This window comes from Cydia pomonella, chromosome 16 (assembly GCF_033807575.1).
Source record: "Cydia pomonella isolate Wapato2018A chromosome 16, ilCydPomo1, whole genome shotgun sequence".
In the NCBI taxonomy this organism is placed as follows: domain Eukaryota; kingdom Metazoa; phylum Arthropoda; class Insecta; order Lepidoptera; family Tortricidae; genus Cydia; species Cydia pomonella.
In genome coordinates this window covers 18,893,501-18,914,546 of record NC_084718.1, presented here as the reverse complement: position 1 = coordinate 18,914,546, position 21,046 = coordinate 18,893,501, and the positions used below count along the sequence as shown (strand labels likewise).

The following is a 21,046-nucleotide window of genomic DNA, read 5'->3' as shown; positions in this document are numbered from 1 at the left end:
TGTAATGTTTCATGCTCCTATAAGCTTGACAAATAATTTAAACGTTATAGGAACAAAATTTTCAGAATAGATGACATTATTAGATTAGTTTTACTAAAGGTAGTTAAATATCAACATTTAAGTTACTGAATGTTTACTTCAGATTTTATTAGTGGGGTGCTTACAACTATTTAGATCGGAACGTAATATATTTAATACTGTACTATAATTCAATAATCAAACACTAATACGACCTAGGATAACAAATAAACAATAAATTAGGATAACTAGAAACCTGATTTTTTCGCATAGTAATTTATTTTAATTACTGCAAGTTTTTATAGTGCTTTAAAATGTGTTCCTTAATCCATACGTCGTTGCAGCGCTGCTTTTACGACAGGTATGTGGCTGTTATCTATAAATTGTCCTCACGTTCACAAACATTTTTGTTATCGTCAGTGAACTTCAGACTGTTGGATTTATATTTATGACAATCTGGCCGCCCCCCCGTTATACCCCCGTTGTAACTAGCGGCGCGTCGCCACTCATCAGTTTTACCGGCTTTCTCCCGCTGTGAACATCAAGATGAACAAGTTATCTGTTATTACGAGAGCCTTTTCTAGCTCCTCCTCTTTAAATGCGGTGAAAACGGTCACCGTCGTCGGCGGAGGGTTGATGGGCTCGGGTATTGCTCAGGTAAGTTGTTTACTTTTTATATTATGCTAATTTGACTTTGAATTTAACATTGTCTGGGTGAATGGTATTTAAACAGGTTTAGTGACTTGCTACATTTTAGTAAGTATATACTTTGCAAGTATTCTGTGATAAAATGATAAATACTACACTTATGTCAGAATTTATAGACTACCAAAGCATAAAATACATAAATACTTCTTACCATAGTGCTTTAAACAAGGTTTGGAAATTTAAAATGAAAACTGAACTAAATAACAATAAATCTTTGCACAGATTAAAAAAGTATGATCTATAAAGGTTGCAGCTCAAGCAGGGCAGAATGTCACCATAGTGGACCTAAAACCAGAGCTACTGGAGAAGGCTCAGAAGTCCATTCAGCAGAACCTTACCCGAGTTGCCAAGAAAGTCCACAAGAATGATGCAGCTAAAGTGGAAGCATTTGTCCAGGATGCTGCCGGCAGAATTAAGGTTAGTTATTCAAATAACTCCAACATGAAATAGGTCTAGATCAGCAAAAATTTGCATCAATTATCAAATTTCTGTGTATATTAAAGAGAAAAATAAAAAATGTTAGAAATAAAAAACGTATTAATCCTTATTTATAACTAGTCCGTTATGTGTAAATGTCTAAACCAAGTAGTCAAGTTTGTTGATAACAGAAGATAACAGATATAAATAACATCAGATAAATATTCAAATAAAAACTGTTAATTTTCTGTTTTGTTTAAATACTACCTCAACTATACAAATATATAATATCAAGTTTACTGCCATCTTTCGACACATGATTAAAACTTTTAGAACACCATTTGACTTAGATCCTTATTCTTTCTCTGATATGTGTTGAATTTGTTAATATCAGAAAGTGGCACCATCTTACCGGGCATCAGCTAAAAGTTGTGGCACCATCGCTCAAAACGATGCCGCCATACCTTTGGCCTTTGATGAGATGTCGCTACTTTTTGACATTTAACAAATTTAATACAGAACAAGGATCAAAGTCAAATGGCATTCTAAAAGTTTTAATCATGTGTCGGAAGATGGCGGTAAATTTACTGTGGCTACAAAGTTTTCTTTGACAATCCACCTTTATTTTAAATTCTCTTTGATAATATTCATCTCTTTGTAGCCAGCTACTTTTCCTTAGGTGGACTTATCATATTGTTATTTAAAAAAAACATGCATCTAATTGCCTCCTAGCCTAGTTGGTAGTGACCCCCAGAAGCAGGAGGCCCCTGGTTCGAATCCTGGTAATGGCATTTATTTGTGTGTTCATCACAAATATTTGTTCCTGAGTTATGCATGTTATTTATGTATATTAGTATGTATTTATCTATATACGTACGTATACCGTCACCTAGTACCAAAAGTACAAGTTTTGCTTAGTTTGAGTCTAGGTTGATCTGTGTGAAATTGTCTCCAAAATATTTATTATTTTATTGTATTTCATTCTGGTTGTCAAAGGTTGACAATTCAGTTAGGACAAAATATACCTTATAGCAACAATTAGTTTAGCTATAGATCATGTCATTCACGAAGACGCCTGCCTTGACTGGTATGGTCATGTTTTTTTAGGGTAGATTTGATAAATGTGCGCGTCATTATGGATGACATGAACTATATCAAACTTGTGGGCGCATTTTTTTTCTTAGATCAAAGTGTTTCTACAATCAAAAAGTTTGGTTATGCTCCAGGTGTCCACAAAGGTCGAGGATGGCGTGAACGCCGACCTGATTATCGAGGCTATTGTGGAAAAGCTGGATGTCAAGCAGGAACTCTTCAATAAGCTGGACTTGGTAAGACGTCACTTAAGATGCGTTTTGAACACATATTATGGAAGATAGTTAAATAGATAGAAAGCAGTTAGATGATCATTATTAGGTTGCATCTAATCTATTATCACTGTTAACGGTTTTACAGGCGACTTTAGAGGTTTTGCAATTTAATAAGACGCTAATGGCCTGGCCTCTTCTAACAGTCTACTTGCCTCGCCTCGCGAACTCGAATCTGATAAAAGGTCTGGGCATATATAAAATGGATATTTCACAATCAGTCACACCTAAAGGGGATATATTATTCCCGACATTAATATATATTGTGACAGCCAAACTTATATAAATGTCGTAATCCAGGGATCGGAACCGGTTTTTTGGAAAAACTTTGAAACAAACATATATTTCGGTTTATTTTATACTCTAAATATAGGACTCGGTTGTGTTTTTAGATAACGACTTCGTATTATTAGATTGCCCAATTAGAAAGGAAATAATTAACAAAGAACGAAAAAATACCGTTTTCGTTCCCATACAAAAAATACCGGTTTCCGATCCCTGTCGTAATCTTAGTAACGATATGATTTTAGAGAGTTCAAAATATGTGTCTAGATAAAATAGTGTATGTAGCTGTACATAATTAGGCATTAAAACACTCGTATTTTAATGCCTTTAATTATGTAGCACTCACATAAACTAGTATTAGACACCAATATTTTAAAGTTGTACTCGTAAAAGATGGTTTATATGTTTTATGATGGTGTTTGATTAGATATAGATACTGTTGGACAAACAAGTAACCCGCGGGCCATGGATTAACTTTATCTCAAATAGATTTTCGGTTATCGCTTATCTCTGTTGAATGTTGATATTAAATATATAACGGTAAAGGAATATTTGCTAAAAAATATCAAAAGATATAAGTTTGGTTTTATATAATTCAAACTGTTTCTTATTTTAATTCTGTCCTGTTAGCCAGGCGACAATGTTATAGTGTAGGAAGAATACAGCATATGATTCTCTCTGTCTATTGTATCTATCTATGCTCCACTGACAAGCGACTCTAGCCACACAATAAATAAAAAATATCTACCGAGATGCTTACCTAATTTGGTTTAATTAATTAGGTTTTATAGCAGAAAAAGTATTATTTTAGTTGACTCGTAGAAAAAATACTGTAATCTCGTACCTTACTTAGGCCACTCAGCAAGTTTTATGGCCTAAACACGGTATTCGACTAAAAAGCTGTATTACAATTGTGAAATATCACTATTACTAAGATGAAGCCACTTATCTCGAAGGAAACTCTAAAGCAGGTGTACTTTGCTCACTTCCATTCTATTATGTCGTACGGCACGCTCATTTGGGGTAACTCCACTGATGCCAGAAGAGTCCTCATAGTTTAGAAGGGAACAATCCGTACACTTGCTGGAGTAAAACACAGACCTATGTAATGAACTGTTTATTTCGGAACGCATAATGACTCACGACTCACAACATCTATTTGATTTAATAATATATGTCAGAAATAATATTGCTAAATTTTCTCGTGTAGATTGTCCGGGAAAACAACTGCGTAACACAGGTCGTAGTAAGCTCAATAAGGCTTGTGTTGAGGGTACTTAGACAACGATATATATAATATTATATAAAGTTCCAATTCGTGACTACTTATTGATGAGTGATAATGTTAGTTTCCTTTAAAAGTCGTAATCAACATAAAAACCTACTGTTAATGTAAAAATAATAAATATAAGAATATTTCATATTTTATTACTTACCTCTTCATCATTATAACACGTTTATTTTTTAATTTTGAATATTAAAAAACTGTTCTTAATAAGTTGAATGGAATGGAATAGCTGCCGAAACGCCTGTCAAAACAGAGGCGTTTTTTCTTATTGCAAGAACGTTTTAAGTTTCCAAAGGCAACATTCGATATTGTTTTCATGGTTTTCATACAATTTAAATATACGATACACAAATAATCGTAAATAACGATACTTAGGTAATAATAGTATTAACAATTAGTAATTTTATATTGACAATTGTTTCTGTCTTATAGAATATGCATAAAAAATACTTGTTATTTTTCTTATTTCGCAACTGTATTAAAAAACGTCGTTCGATACACGTGCGGAAATGTCATTCTTCACTTGTCCCGATATCTCGGTGCTCGTGAAGTAATGACATACTTTCCGCACTAGCATCGAAATGTACTATTATCTAGTTTTCCCCTCTGTACAGGTGTAGTGCATAATTGTTTTCCATCGTATTTTCTCGGGAACCTTCGTATTTGTCATGCTACTTCAATCAACCTAATTACTTTTATATTATACGTTTATATTATGATGTATTATTTATTTTGTTAGTGTGAATTTAATTTTTACTGTGAAATAATTATGATTGGTCGAAATTTCGTTTGGATTATTTGTACTGTAATATTTGTTAATATAAAAATTAAGTTATTAATGTGACATACATAATGATGACAATTTAATGTAATTTCATAATGGCATAATAATATAATATGTTATTAAATATTTGACTGAATATAATATTAGAGTGTATAATCACACGAAAATACAATAACATATTAATAATAACACTATTAGCACGTAAGGTGTATCTGTAAGTGCTGGTATGTATGTATAACAACAATAAACAATAAACTTTTCGTACCGACTATTTCTATTTGAATTAGCATGACCCGTTCGTGTGAATCCGTGAAATTTACGATAAAAAGTAATTATGCATTAAATTTAATTTAATTACCGCAGTGAAACAACTAAATTATTTATAAGTTTATAAGGATCGAAGTCTGGACTTGGTAAGACGTCACTTAAGATGCGTTTTGAACACATATTATGGAAGATAGTTAAATAGATAGAAAGCAGTTAGATGATCATTATTAGGTTGCATCTAATCTATTATCACTGTTAACGGTTTTACAGGCGACTTTAGAGGTTTTGCAATTTAATAAGACGCTAATGGCCTGGCCTCTTCTAACAGTCTACTTGCCTCGCCTCGCGAACTCGAATCTGATAAAAGGTCTGGGCATATATAAAATGGATATTTCACAATCAGTCACACCTAAAGGGGATATATTATTCCCGACATTAATATATATTGTGACAGCCAAACTTATATAAATGTCGTAATCCAGGGATCGGAACCGGTTTTTTGGAAAAACTTTGAAACAAACATATATTTCGGTTTATTTTATACTCTAAATATAGGACTCGGTTGTGTTTTTAGATAACGACTTCGTATTATTAGATTGCCCAATTAGAAAGGAAATAATTAACAAAGAACGAAAAAATACCGTTTTCGTTCCCATACAAAAAATACCGGTTTCCGATCCCTGTCGTAATCTTAGTAACGATATGATTTTAGAGAGTTCAAAATATGTGTCTAGATAAAATAGTGTATGTAGCTGTACATAATTAGGCATTAAAACACTCGTATTTTAATGCCTTTAATTATGTAGCACTCACATAAACTAGTATTAGACACCAATATTTTAAAGTTGTACTCGTAAAAGATGGTTTATATGTTTTATGATGGTGTTTGATTAGATATAGATACTGTTGGACAAACAAGTAACCCGCGGGCCATGGATTAACTTTATCTCAAATAGATTTTCGGTTATCGCTTATCTCTGTTGAATGTTGATATTAAATATATAACGGTAAAGGAATATTTGCTAAAAAATATCAAAAGATATAAGTTTGGTTTTATATAATTCAAACTGTTTCTTATTTTAATTCTGTCCTGTTAGCCAGGCGACAATGTTATAGTGTAGGAAGAATACAGCATATGATTCTCTCTGTCTATTGTATCTATCTATGCTCCACTGACAAGCGACTCTAGCCACACAATAAATAAAAAATATCTACCGAGATGCTTACCTAATTTGGTTTAATTAATTAGGTTTTATAGCAGAAAAAGTATTATTTTAGTTGACTCGTAGAAAAAATACTGTAATCTCGTACCTTACTTAGGCCACTCAGCAAGTTTTATGGCCTAAACACGGTATTCGACTAAAAAGCTGTATTACAATTGTGAAATATCACTATTACTAAGATGAAGCCACTTATCTCGAAGGAAACTCTAAAGCAGGTGTACTTTGCTCACTTCCATTCTATTATGTCGTACGGCACGCTCATTTGGGGTAACTCCACTGATGCCAGAAGAGTCCTCATAGTTTAGAAGGGAACAATCCGTACACTTGCTGGAGTAAAACACAGACCTATGTAATGAACTGTTTATTTCGGAACGCATAATGACTCACGACTCACAACATCTATTTGATTTAATAATATATGTCAGAAATAATATTGCTAAATTTTCTCGTGTAGATTGTCCGGGAAAACAACTGCGTAACACAGGTCGTAGTAAGCTCAATAAGGCTTGTGTTGAGGGTACTTAGACAACGATATATATAATATATAAATATTTATAAATACTTAAATACATAGAAAACACCCATGACTCAGAACCCAATATCCATGCTCATCACACGAATAAATGCCCTTACCAGGATTTGAACCCGGGACCATCGGCATCGTAGGCAGGGTCACTACCCACTAGGCCAGACCGGTCGTCTTAGAACAGTTCATCGCCGCTTGGTGCTTTCAAAAAGGAACCCACGAATCATCGGACCTGCTTATTTCGAGCACCTACCTGCCGAGATAAGAAACGCGCAATGCGACGAAATATTCAGGCGTAAATTGAGAAACCTTTTGTTGGACCATGATTCAGGAACGAAAACCCTCTGTACTCAGTAAATGAGTTCATGGAAATGACATTTTGATCCAGAAATTGTTTTATAATAGAGAGCTTTTCAGTCGAGTACCGTGTTTAGGCAACTTGCTGAGTTGCCAAGTAAGGTACGAGATTGAAAATTCAAATAAATATCTAAGTAGACAAAAAAAAAGACTAAAGACATAAATGCGCGACTCTTGCCCCTCGCCCCGCGCGCGTTTAGTCTTTTCCATGGGAGCACGGCGGCACGTGATTGGTAAAAAAAATACAGTTGACTACAGCGTATCGAAATGTATATTATGAGTCGGGAGCCCATACACGAAAAGTACGCAATTATAGTATGGTAACCATTACATTCGACGAGTAAAAAAATACTAATGTTGTATTTTATTTACAGTTGGCGCCCGAACACACAATCCTGGCCAGTAACACCTCTTCGATATCAATCAATGCTATCGGTGCAGGCATTAAGAGGAAAGATAGGTATGGATTAATATAAAGCTTTTATAAAAAAAATGAATATACAATGTGTCCACGAGGAATCCGAAAGCTTTTAACCATTTCTGAGGCCAAAAGAAGGGAAAAATGAGTTTAGGTCAATTTCGCAAAAAAATACTTTTTTTAAATAAATAAATATTATAGGAAATTATTACACAAATTGACTAAGTCCCACAGTAAGCTCAATAAGGCTTGTGTTGAGGGTACTTAGACAACGATATATATAATATATAATTATTTATAAATACTTAAATACATAGAAAACACACATGACTCAGGAACAAATATCCATGCTCATCACACGAATAAATGCCCTTACCAGGATTTGAACCCGGGAACATCGGCTTCGTAGGCGGGGTCACTACCCACTAGGCCAAACTGGTCGTCAAACTGGTTTTTTGTTTTATTTTTCGATTTTTTTTAAATGCATTTGTACATAATAAGTTAATGTTATTGGTAAAACTATCACTTAAAATGCATTGGTGTTTTTTTCTTAAAACCTAGTTTTTGCAAAGTATTATTTGTCACTTTTTGATAACTGTCAATAAGGATATTACTATCAAACTAGGTCCTGTACTGGCAAAATCGCCAAGAAAACGGCGTTTTGCACTAAGTAACAATAAAAAAAAATATATATTTTAGAATTGGTATTAACTCTGAAACTAGGCGAATTCCAGAAAAGTCTATATGACATTTTAGTCTTTACAGATCAGGAAGATAGGAATACACTGACTACCATGTTAAAATCTTTCGTGATGTTTGTGGGCACATTTATACGTTTAAAATAGGTATATATTGAGATTTCTTATTGTCTCCTATATTTTACTCAAAAATAAATTGATATAATCTATTATATTAAACTAATTCTACGGATTCCACCTCACGTGTTTTTAGTCACTCGCGCGACATGTTTCGGAGAACAAAAAAATTAATATTATTGTAGAATTAATGTTAGTATGTCACACGACAGTTTAAATTCGAATCTATTATATGTTCATCTTCAGATTCGGCGGTCTCCACTTCTTCAACCCCGTCCCAATAATGCGCCTTCTAGAGGTCATCAAAGGCGATCACATCTCGGAGCAGACCTACCAGACCATGATGGAGTGGGGCAAGTCCATCGGCAAGACCTGCATCACCTGCAAGGACACGCCTGGCTTCGTGGTCAACAGGCTGCTTGGACCCTACAGCGCTGAGGCGCTGAGGATGTATGAAAGAGGTTAGTTTGGTCCAATCAGTCAGAATTAGACCAGATCTCCGAGCAGACCTACCAGAGCATGATGGAGTGGGGCAAAGCCATCGGCAAGACTTGCATCATGGACTTGGATTCATGATCAATGAATTGCTTGAGTCATAAAAAAATCTCAGAAAAAAACATAGTTACATATTTATAGGCTCTAACTAGGGTTAAGAAATAATATAATAAGTTTAAGTTATTTTTAAGGCAAATAGCAAAAAGCTCACTTGACTGAGACACGGCTAATCTACGCTTATTTTATTCCTTTAACCCACTAGATGGCGCTAGCAAATATTTAATGTAGTATGTTAACGGCACCAATCATGGAACATTTAAGAGAAAATTTGAATTGTTTTTGATATTTCACCGACACCTGTAAATTTTTTACCCTATTACGCTTTAAAAGTTTAATGTCCAATTCATCCTTTATGTTTATATATATATAATGAAAGCTACTGCAATTGGTTTCAATATTGTTAACCAATTAAAACTGTGGTTTTTGCTCCAGTCATGGAATGTATGGCTCCATTCATTTTCAAAATAACAAATATCAATGAAAAATTAAACTTAAGCAGTTCTTTGGCTCTTGTTTATGGTAAAATGTTGCCAGCGATTAAATACTGATAGTAAATACTTGTTTTACATTATTTGTCTATACCATTCCATTACTGGTGCCTGTTCCATTATAGGGGTGTTTACTATATTCGGGGTATTTTTCTTTGACCTGCATGAATTATGTCAATAAAAATAATTTTCACATGCCCTAATGCCAAACATAATACCGAGAGTCAATAATGTACTTAATAATATCTACTGTACTATATGTTATCGTGAATAAACTTTCATTCATTCATTAATTCGGGCATGAAACTAGAAACTGGTAGAGAATGCCTCATGGCATTAAGTCCCTTTTGTACTATAAGGTTTTCTTTAGTGCAATAAAGATTAAATAAATAAATAGACTCACAATGAAGCGTCGAGCTCCTGAGCGCGTTCAAACACTTGAAATAAACTTTACGAAGTTCAGCAAGTTTTTGTAAGTGTGTTTTGGTGTTGGTTTGTTTGCATGTGTTTGCGTGTAAGTATTTTCTGCTTATTACTGTGCTTTAAATCGATTGAGTTGTAATGATGACCCATTCGATAATCAGTCTTAGTTTAGTTCTAAATAGTTAATGAATTGAAAAATGAAAATGAAAATGAAAATGAAAAAATGTTTATTCTGTTTAAGAATTACTTATACAGTTGTAAGTGTTGGCGCCTCTTTTTAAGTAACAAATACCTGTGTTAAGAGGCACCGCTCTTCCTTAATTAGTAATAGAACAATTTTTTTTAAATTTAAATAGAAATAAAAAGATAAAATTAACATTCATTAGGATCTCTTTCTATCTATCCACCTACCACTCTTCTGGCGCCACTCAAATCAAATACGAGTAAGCTGTTCGACATGAATGCCGGAACAAATTGTAACACAATGAATCCTCCGTTTATTGAGTTTTTGTCGACTTTAAAATACACGCAAAAACATGTTTTTTTAATACAGTTGCTCAAAAAGTGCTACTTTACGTAGCTGTTTAGCGTGCGGAAAGTTGGATTTCGAGAACTAGTGCTTTTTAGTTTTCCACTTGTTCCAATTCGTGACTACTTATTGATGAGTGATAATGTTAGTTTCCTTTAAAAGTCGTAATCAACATAAAAACCTACAGTTAATGTAAAAATAATAAATATAAGCATATTTCATATTTTATTACTTACCTCTTCATCATTATAACACGTTTATTTTTTAATTTTGAATATTAAAAAATTGTTCTTAATAAGTTGAATGGAATGGAATATCTGCCGAAACGCCTGTCAAAGCAGAGGCGTTTTTTCTTATTGCAAGAACGTTTTAAGTTTCCAAAGGCAACATTCGATATTGTTTTCATGGTTTTCATACAATTTAAATATACGATACACAAATAATCGTAAATAACGATACTTAGGTAATAATATTATAATATTTTATATTGACAATTGTTTCTGTCTTATAGAATATGCCTAAAAAATACTTGTTGTTTTTCTTATTTTTTCGCTACTGTATTAAAAAACGTCGTTCGATACACGTGCGGAAATGTCATTCTTCACTCGTCCCGATATCTCGGTGCTCGTGAAGTAATGACATACTTTCCGCACTAGCATCGAAATGTACTATTATCTAGTTTTCCCCTCTGTACAGGTGTAGTGCATAATTGTTTTCCATCGTATTTTCTCGGGAACCTTCGTATTTGTCATGCTACTTCAATCAACCTAATTACTTTTATATTATACGTTTATATTATGATGTATTATTTATTTTGTTAGTGTGAATTTAATTTTTACTGTGAAATAATTATGATTGGTCGAAATTTCGTTTGGATTATTTGTACTGTAATATTTGTTAATATAAAAATTAAGTTATTAATGTGACATACATAATGATGACAATTTAATGTAATTTCATAATGGCATAATAATATAATATGTAATTAAATATTTGACTGAATATAATATTAGAGTGTATAATCACACGAAAATACAATAACATATTAATAATAACACTATTAGCACGTAAGGTGTATCTGTAAGTGCTGGTATGTATGTATAACAACAATAAACAATGAACTTTTCGTACCGACTATTTCTATTTGAATTAGCATGACCCGTTCGTGTGAATCCGTGAAATTTACGATAAAAAGTAATTATGCATTAAATTTAATTTAATTACCGCAGTGAAACAACTAAATTATTTATAAGTTTATAAGGATCGAAGTCCGTATACTTATTAAATTTGAATCATTTCCAAATGGAACATAGTTGTATTTCTTTTGTTTACTAAACATTACAAACAAAGAAAAATCAACTCTATTTCCTGCGTTATAAGTTGAAATTCCACTAGAATATTCTTTTTTGTATGGCTTAGAAGGTTAAGTATGCATTTTATTGTATTTTTTTCAGGTGATGCAACGAAAGAGGATATCGATATCGGCATGAAGCTAGGCGCAGGTTACCCGATGGGTCCCTTCGAGCTGGCCGACTACACCGGTCTGGACACGAACAAGTTCGCGCTCGCCACGATGTACGCACAGACCGGCGACCCGGTGTTCCGCCCCATCGCCCTCCTCGACAAGATGGTGGCCGAGGGCAAGCTGGGCATCAAGAGCGGCGAGGGCTTCTACAAGTATAACAAATAGGGTGCTGTTACCAATATATGTTTTTAACGTCAGGATATTTAATCAAAGTTAATTTTGTTGCGCAGGAGAGTATATAGAATATATCTTCAGTAAATCAATTAATTACGCATAAAATGCCTTAAATTTTAAGATTGTAATAGACATTTATTTTTGATAATACTTTTTTTAAATAAAGTTTTGTTTATAGTGTGTTTTTGTTTGGTCAATAATCAAGTTTTAGAAATTAGAAACCTTCTCATGGTTCCCGTTGAGCTTGGCAGGGACCCGAGGTTCCGCCCCATTCCTATCTTATACTAAATGGTGGCCGAGGTCAAGTTAAGCATCAAGAGCGGCGAGGGTTTCTACAAGTATAACAAATGGGGAAAAGCCGTGGCAGAATAGGCATAAGGTAAAATTCACACAGTCAGTCTTTGTAGAACATATCTTCAGTAAAATACACTAAGTGCTTTAAGACTGTGATAAACATTTATTTCTGATATAATATATTTTTAAGTAAACATTTTTTATTTAATGTTTTCTTGTTTGGTCTGTGTTAAATGATTTTCTGTACATAATAAGTTCCGCGAACCATAATTATTGAATTTGAATATTCTAATACTAATACTTTCAATATTCACATCACAGTGTAGGTACAACATATTGAGCACAGAGTAACATAATATGTAAAACATGAATATAAATCTGACATGAAGCTAATTAATTTTAATAGCAATCACACAGCGACGTAATATATATAAACGAAGCTCTCAGTCCATTTGTGTCTTCGAAAACGGTCCACAACACTGACACTTACCTATCTGACGCATATCACGGAAAGTCAATTTATATATTTTTATTATTGGCTAAAATAAAATTCTATATGTCAAACTCTTGCGTGGCATTACAGTATTTTGATGTTGTCAACATGCGCACGGTACACGTGGGTATGGAAGGTAGAGGCAAGGAACAGAATCTCCATAGGCAGAACTGTTGCAAGTGTCCAGCTGTCAGCTATAAATAATAGTTCCAAATCTCTCCAGAGTAGCGCTAGAGTACCTAAGAACCTAGGTGTTATTGACGAAGTGAAGTGCGCTGTCTATGATTAGATTTTTTCTCAAGTATTCTAGGTATTGTAGCGCCACCTATTTATGGTTTTCTGTCGGACACTTTTTGGTATATGGAGATTCTATTCCTTAACTCTACCTTCCATACACGTGGGGTCATTTTTGACGTCGTCAAGCTGAGTGCAGTACAGTTGAGTCGCTCGCGGCACAATACACGTGGGGTTATTTTTGACGTTGTCAAGCTGAGCGCAGTAGAGTTGAGTCGCTCGCGGCACAATACACGCGGGGTCATTTTTGACCTCGTCAAGCTGAGTGGAGTACAGTTGAGTCGCTCGCGGCACAATACACGTGGGGTCATTTTTGACGTCGTCAAGCTGAGCGCAGTACAGTTAAGTCGCTCGCGGCACAATACACGTGGGGTCATTTTTGACGTCGTCAAGCTGAGCGCAGTACAGTTGAGTCGCTCGCGGCACAATACACGTGGGGTCATTTTTGACCTCGTCAAGCTGAGTGGAGTACAGTTGAGTCGCTCGCGGCACAATACACGTGGGGTCATTTTTGACGTCGTCAAGCTGAGCGCAGTACAGTTGAGTCGCTCGCGGCACAATACACAATATTGTGCCGAAGCGGGCGGGGCGTCAACTTTGTGCCGCGGAGCTATTTAGTTCGTAAATGGCGGCCCGTTGTCACAGTCGTAGTAAGAAGTATTAAAATTATATCTTTAATAAAAAAAATATGCCTTCTTGTGCGGATAAATGATGTGCTAGTCGTTCCAACAAACACTGGAAACAATATGGGATTACTTTTCACGTATAGTTTAGCTAGGATCATATTATTTTGATTTCTCTTGATCAAAACAGGTTTCATATGGGGATGATGTTATGCATTTTAAACAATCGTTGATATCAAGAAACTTTCATTTAAAATTTGTTCAGGTTGTTATTTTGATAATTTAAATTCGTGATAGTAAATACGAATCGTCGTTGTAGGTGGCGCTTTTTTATGTGTAGGTACATTTTTACTAAGTATAGATCTCGCTGCTATTTATAACTTTTCGTTAAATTCGCGGAAGGCTGGACCGATTTGGCTAATTTTGGTATTGCAATATTTCTAGGTCCAGGGACGGTTTGAACGGTGAAAAAATATGGAAAGAATGCAAGTGTGGGTGTTAAACCTACGTGGATCGTAAATAATAATGCACGCACTTAATAAACAATATGTAATGTTCGAAATACAGTTAAAAAGTTATAATTATTTAAGTTAGTATTAAACACAAGCGGTTAGCACAGGCACACACAGTTCACCGAAACACTAGTTAGGTTCATGCACCATACCATTTATATTAGTCCGTGAATCCATAGGTTAGTATCACGATAAGCTACTAGTCAAGTACGCGATAGGATTTAACTGGCGCTGACGATGCGCGAGCGATCGATCCCGTGACGTAGGTAACACTGATGACAGATGCGGGCGGCGCACGCGTTACCGGCGCGAGCGGCGGTCTAGCAACGGTTGCCAGCCCGCGCGCCGCCATGTTGTCGGCTGTCGTGAGTGGGTCCACACGAAAAAGGTTTTGTGACTCTGTTTTGTTTGTGTACTTTGATGTGGAGTACACAAAAAGAAAATAGAAATAACAATAATGATATTTTCCCATTCCCATACAAACTGTTCCTACGACGACGTGTTCAATACGAATTTCTGCATGAACGATACAATGTATTAATTGGTTCGGAGGCTTAATTGCCTTTAAACACGTGCGACAAACGAACAAATAATAAGCCTATATATTAATACTCTTTAAAATAAAATAACAAATTATCATACAAAAATATAGCATTTAAAACGTTCTATATCGCATGAAACCGTCTACGTGAAGTTGGTTTCCATTGACATTTCCATTGTATTTTCAAGTGTCAATGCTACAGCCAATCACAACGCCTTATTTTATAATACACCAATCGTAGTTTGGGTGGTTTAAATTGACTAATCATGGTCAAACGCAGTTTCGTCGAAGAAAACAAGACCTCAAAATCGACGAGTTGCAATTGGTCCGTTACAAGTACTGCGTGTTTTAATAGTGGGGCCACTTTTACGCTGATATTTTGTTTGAGATTAGTCTTCTATGTTTTTTTCGTTCGCTGACTACAGCGTACCGAAACGAATCTTATAGTTGAGTTGAGAGCCCATAGATGAAAAGTACGCAATTATAGTTTGGTACACGAAATCTTAATTCAACCATTACAGTCGACGAGTACAAAAGATATAGGTATATGACCCCGTATAAGAAAAATAAAGTCTAAGAGAAAAACGTGCCTTGAAAAAATAATGCTCGAATAGATGGCGATATACTTTTAGCCTATACTCGCCTAGATGGCGACACCGTTTGATATTTAACCACATATAACACATATCAGTGAAAGAACAAGGGTAAAATAGCCATATATAATTCTAAGAGTTTTAGTTCTGTGTCGAAAGATGGCACAGTAAATTTAGTTGACTACAATACGCCTCTGTATTTCTTCAAGGGTCCGATTTTTAAAATAAAATGATCATCGCATTCATCGCGGTCCGTTTCTGCTTGAGTTTATCAAATAAGCAAATGTAATGCACAGCACAAAATAGGTCGGCGGTCCAAATCCGGACCGTGGTCCGCCATTTGATGACTCCAGTTCTATAGTTTCTAAAATAAAAGGATAGAAATAAATAAAACAACCGTTACTTATATCACCGACGTATCCGAAAGTAACTGTAGGCTGTAGATCTGTACCCCTAGTGTAAATAAATTCGATTTCGAAACGTGACGTACGCGTTTGCGTTTAGTCTCATTTTGTATTGGATTTAGAAAGAGCGCGCCAAGCGGGACGTTTTGGAAAGTCAAAAATCTCATACAAAATGACACTTAACGCAAACGCGTAGGTACGTCACGTTTCGCTGTCGAAAATATTTACACTAGGGGTACTGTAGATGTATAAGGTCGTCAGCTAGCGTGGTGCACGGAGCGCGAGCGCACGCACGCGGGTGCCATTATAGGTAGGTACCTAGTCCGTTGCACGGGTATTACCTAAAGATTCTGCGAAAATTAATTCGCAGATTATCGATTCGCAGACAACGATTCGCCGAACATCGTTTCGCAGAGTGATTCATTTGTAGATGTAACTTTGATCGACTAACGTTACGCAGACTCTTGGTTCACATACAGTTCAGAACCCCTAGTATAAATTTATTCGATATCGAGACGTGACGTACGCGTTTGCGTTAAGACTAATTTTGTATGGGATTAAGAAACAGCGCGTCAAGCGGGACGTTTTGGAAACTCAAAATCTCATACAAAATGAGACTTATACAAGAATTGCTCAAGGCATAAGATTTTATGATCATTTGTGCTAGTGAAATTAAGTATATAATTAAATATATCGAAACCATGTTTATCTGTTGTGTAGGTTAGTCATGTCCTGGTCTAGCAATAAATAAGAGGGAAGTTTTGTTAATCAATATTAATGTCAAATGATTATTCTACGAAAAGTAAATATGCGTATCAATGTTCTGCATATTGACTACTCGTTAGAGATTGCAAACCGGATTGATTTTCAATCCGGCCGGATCCGGATTGGTATAGGGATATTAAAGTTAATTAAATGACATATTTTTCTTGTTTTTTGCGTAATACGTATTCCTAAATCTATAATTAGAAGTTAATATATAACTTCTTAACAATAAAATATAACTTAGTAGTAAAAAATGTTACAATGTCAATATCACTTTAAAAACAAAATATGAAATCTGTTTTTTATTAAATTTAACCATTCACAAGTACTCAAATGTTCGATTATAAATTATGAATTTGATTAGTTTCCAATGCCTGATGATGGGATGTGGGGTGGGGAATGGAACTCCTTGAAAGGGCAAGTTTTCGAAACTGTTCTTTGATTGCATTCTTTGTAACGTTGACATCCATTCTAGTAACAAAAGAAGATATTTTACTTTTAACCAAAATGATATTAAATGCGCTCCAATATTATCTTGCTTTCATTTTTTTGTGCGAGAAAATAGTAGAATGTATGATTAAAAAAAAAGATTTTTAGGGATAGAAGGGCAAATTATAGGGAATGAAACACGACACGGCGATCTTGTGCAAAAATTAAAAACAATGCGGCAAGGGACTCCCTAAGAAAAGTTACATGGATAAATAATTGGCTAGACGTAGAGTAGCACGTACGTACGAAGATGAAGGAAATTGCATAAAATTGGATGAAATTGTGAAGACAAAAGATTCTCTCTTAAATTTGAAAAGAAAAGAATATATATATAATCGGAGTAAACTAAAGATTATCAATATTATCATATATTTATTCACACATATTGATGAGCTCAACTCAAGTCGGTTGAGTACCGGCGATTTAATCCTGTTCATTTGTTTAGTTTTAATCTCCTGTCACAACATTATGACATAACATTAACCTTCTCTCTAGCATAAATTACAAATACCTTCCATGGCATCTCCATCCTTTAATTTTTCCTTCTTCATGAAAGAAGAAGAAATTCTCTCCTGTTCCCAGTTATCGTCATAATAAATATATTTTTATCTCACTAAATTTAAACTTCTTCATTCATTTTTTGTTCTATTCAACTTCATGCACAGCGCGTGCTGTATTTAGGCGTTTTTTTATTTTACCGGATCCGGTGATTTTTACCGGATCCGCCGGACCGGATTGCAATCCCTACTACTCGTGCAAACGACTATTATGCGAAATGACAATCTGCCAATCGTTACTCGGCCAAAGAACCCGTCTGCGAATCGAAAATCGCCAAAATCGGCGTATTTTTTGTCGGAAAACGAATAGGGCACCCCGTTGCACGCGTCCGCTCCGTGCAAGCGCGCCAGCAAGCGGACGCCCTAAGAGGTAATTCCCCTCTGACAATAATTTTCAATGTTAATGACAATGACATAAATATCTGAACTTAACTGATAGCGATAAGATTTACGGCAGGTATGATGCGGTTTGAAAGCTGATATGTAAGCTGATAACGATAAATGAATAATTCCCTACTTGTTGACGTAGTCATAACAATATTAATTTATGAGCTGTGTAATTTATTTATTTATTGAAACTTTATTGCACAGTAAAAGTTGTACAAAAGGCGAACGTAATGCCAGATGGCATTCTTTACCAGTTAACCATTGGGCCAAACAGAGATCAAATAGTAATAGGTGCGGGAAATGTTTACAATAGGTAGTTATAAGATAGAAATTAAATACAATTCTGGAGTTACTTAACATATGCTTGCGAGTGGAGAGCCGAATGGCGAGAGGTCCGCTGATCCAGAGCGTCCACATATATATATATGTAAATGTGGCGTAAGTTTTTTTGTCAATATGAAGACTTTATTATTTATTTTTAAAGAGTAATTTTAATTTGCTCGATGTACAAATCCAAAATCCTTCTGCGACATATGCACTGCAGGTTTTAAGGAGTATATATCACGTATATATTGGAATTTATTATACTGTCTTAATAAAAATGTTGTTATTACGACACAACTTCAAACGGCAACAGTAATTAGACGAGGACTCAATGGTGGATACTAATTTTAACTAATCAAGTAAATAAAGTATAAGTTTTGAATACAAAATAGATCGTTTAAAAATAATCTTAATTCAAATGATTTATGAATAAAGTGCCAAACAGGAGTTCCTGTCAGCTTAAAAATCTTAAAATAATATGTCCAACAATGGTGCCATAACTTTGTTCTGCATGAATGCTAAAATATAATCTTTTACCTTACCGTATGACAAAAAATATTACATTTTTTAATAATTATAAATCTATTTCTAGGTGACGCCACAGCCGAAGACATAGACAAGGGCATGAAACTCGGCTGCGGCTACCCTATGGGCCCTCTCGAGCTCTCCGACTACACCGGCTTGGATACCAAGAAGGCCATACTAGCGGTCATGTTGGAGGCGACCGGTGATCCCATATTTAGGCCCATACCAGTGTTGGACCGGCTGGTGGAACAAGGCAAGTTTGGTCGGAAAACTGGAGAAGGGATTTATAAATATGAGCAGTAGACTACCCGATGGACCCCCTCTAGCTCTCCGACTATACAGGCTTGGATACCAAGAAGGCCATACTCATGCGGCCACAGGCCATTTTAGTGGTCATGTTTGAGGCGACCGGTGCTCACATATTTAGGTAGATACCAGTGTTGGACCGGCTGGTGGAACAAGGCAAGTTTGGTCGGAAAACTGGAGAGGGGATTTATAAATATGAGCAGTAGACTACCCGATGGGTCCTCTCGAGCTCTCCGACTACACTGGCTTGGATACCAAGAAGGCTATACTAGCGGTCATGCAGGCAACCGGTGATCCCATATTTAGGCCAATACCAGTGTTTGACCGGCTGGTGGAACAGGACAAGTTTGGTCGGAAAACTGGGGAGGGGAGCAATAAATATGAAAAGTATAGTCTAAACTAACTTTGCACTGACTTGAAATCAAAGTGTGGGAGGGACATTATAAACGTCATATTTTATAGACATTTGACATTAATGATGACATTCCACACTTTGTAGTGACAAAGTGCAAAGTTCAGAGTTAGCTTGGTCTGATTCTAGAACGTTAAAAAATCTGAACAGGATGCCTAGCCAAGGTGACAATCTTTTGCGCTACGCCAGCGAAACGCTTGTGTGTCTCTATCACTTCTATATTAGTGCGACAGTGATAGTTGCGTTTCGTTCGCTACGGAGTGTAAACGACTGGCATGTTGGCTACGCACGCAAACTGTAATTATTGTTACATGTTATATTAATTTCTAGTCTAGTTTTGGACAAATTGGTGAAGGGGGGAAAATGGGGGAGGGTATTCATAAGTTACGTTCAAAGGGTATGTTCGTAAGTAGTTATAAAGTTAAAATTGATCGCTCAAAATTATATAATCATTTTTTGTTTGTTTTTTTTTTTGCTTAGTCGGTAGAATGGATTTAAATTTCTTGTAAAATAATTGAAAAGGCCAAGAATTGTTTTTCAGTTGTAATCTCGTTGGATAAAATATTGATTGTATTCCTAAATAATGTTTATTATAATATGAATTCAATAGTCATTGTTATGTGTTATTTATGTTGCTTAATTACTGTAATCCCGAATTGTTATTTTAGAAATTTTCCCACAGTTTTGTTGCTAATAAATACTTACAAATGTTAAACGAGTTTTTCATCATTAATCTAATTGATTCAATAATTGGTACATTTCCTACGTGATATTACTTTATAGGTGGCATATTTTAAGCAAAATGTTATGTTGAAATTACAATCTTATTCTCTTAGCCACAAGACAAAAATTTCACTAACAACTACCATAAAGTTTAACACCTAGTCATTTCATCAATTAGTACAATTTATATCGTACAAAATTTACAAATTCGTTATTGTTTCTCTAATTGACCGAGCGTTAGCGAAGGGGTCCGTTTCAACTTGGGCAAAATGGCTTTCGTATGTCCAGATGCTTCTCTAAAAGTCGCATTTCTCAACCGATTCTCGTGAAATTTTTTGAGCAGGTTCACGAATTAAATATGATTTATGGTCGCTTCATTTTTTTTTTCAAAATGGTGGATTTATTGGGTTTCTCAAGGTCTACACTTCTACAGCTTAGTGTAGTTAATTAAGTTGAGCGATACACACGCGTTGATTATTTAAATAGTGTATTGTATATTCACATTTACGACTTGTTCCCGGCGGGGACAAATATTCCTATCTGTTCCAGCATATTTCTCAGGCGGGAATAAACAGGAATACACTTTAAATAGGTACAGAAAGTATCAAGCTTTGTTTATTGGTTTTACCCATTCATCACG

The 21,046-nt window shown here is 35.1% G+C and overlaps 2 protein-coding genes across 4 annotated transcripts in view; both read left to right on the top strand.

Annotated features, from left to right (window-relative positions):
• Positions 1-76: 76 nt before the first annotated feature.
• Positions 77-21,046, top strand: part of LOC133526404 (inositol polyphosphate multikinase) — a 37,320-nt gene continuing 16,350 nt past the window's right edge. Inside the window, exon 1 of one of the 2 annotated variants that reach the window (XM_061863030.1) lies at positions 77-379. The gene's annotated coding sequence lies outside the window, so the exon portion shown is untranslated. The remainder of the gene's footprint in view (positions 380-21,046) is intronic. The other variant, XM_061863027.1, reaches the window with a different exon arrangement.
• LOC133526410 (probable 3-hydroxyacyl-CoA dehydrogenase B0272.3) lies at positions 379-20,398 on the top strand. 2 transcript variants are annotated; one of them, XM_061863038.1, is made up of 6 exons: positions 379-675; positions 973-1,143; positions 2,370-2,471; positions 7,612-7,697; positions 8,717-8,931; positions 19,033-20,398. In XM_061863038.1, exons 1-6 carry the CDS (start codon positions 565-567, stop codon positions 19,266-19,268), a joined length of 921 nt encoding a protein of 306 aa, XP_061719022.1. In that variant the 5' UTR covers positions 379-564; the 3' UTR covers positions 19,269-20,398. The 2 variants fall into 2 exon arrangements, with proteins under 2 accessions (XP_061719022.1, XP_061719021.1); XM_061863037.1 differs by lacking the exon at positions 19,033-20,398 and adding an exon at positions 11,920-12,344.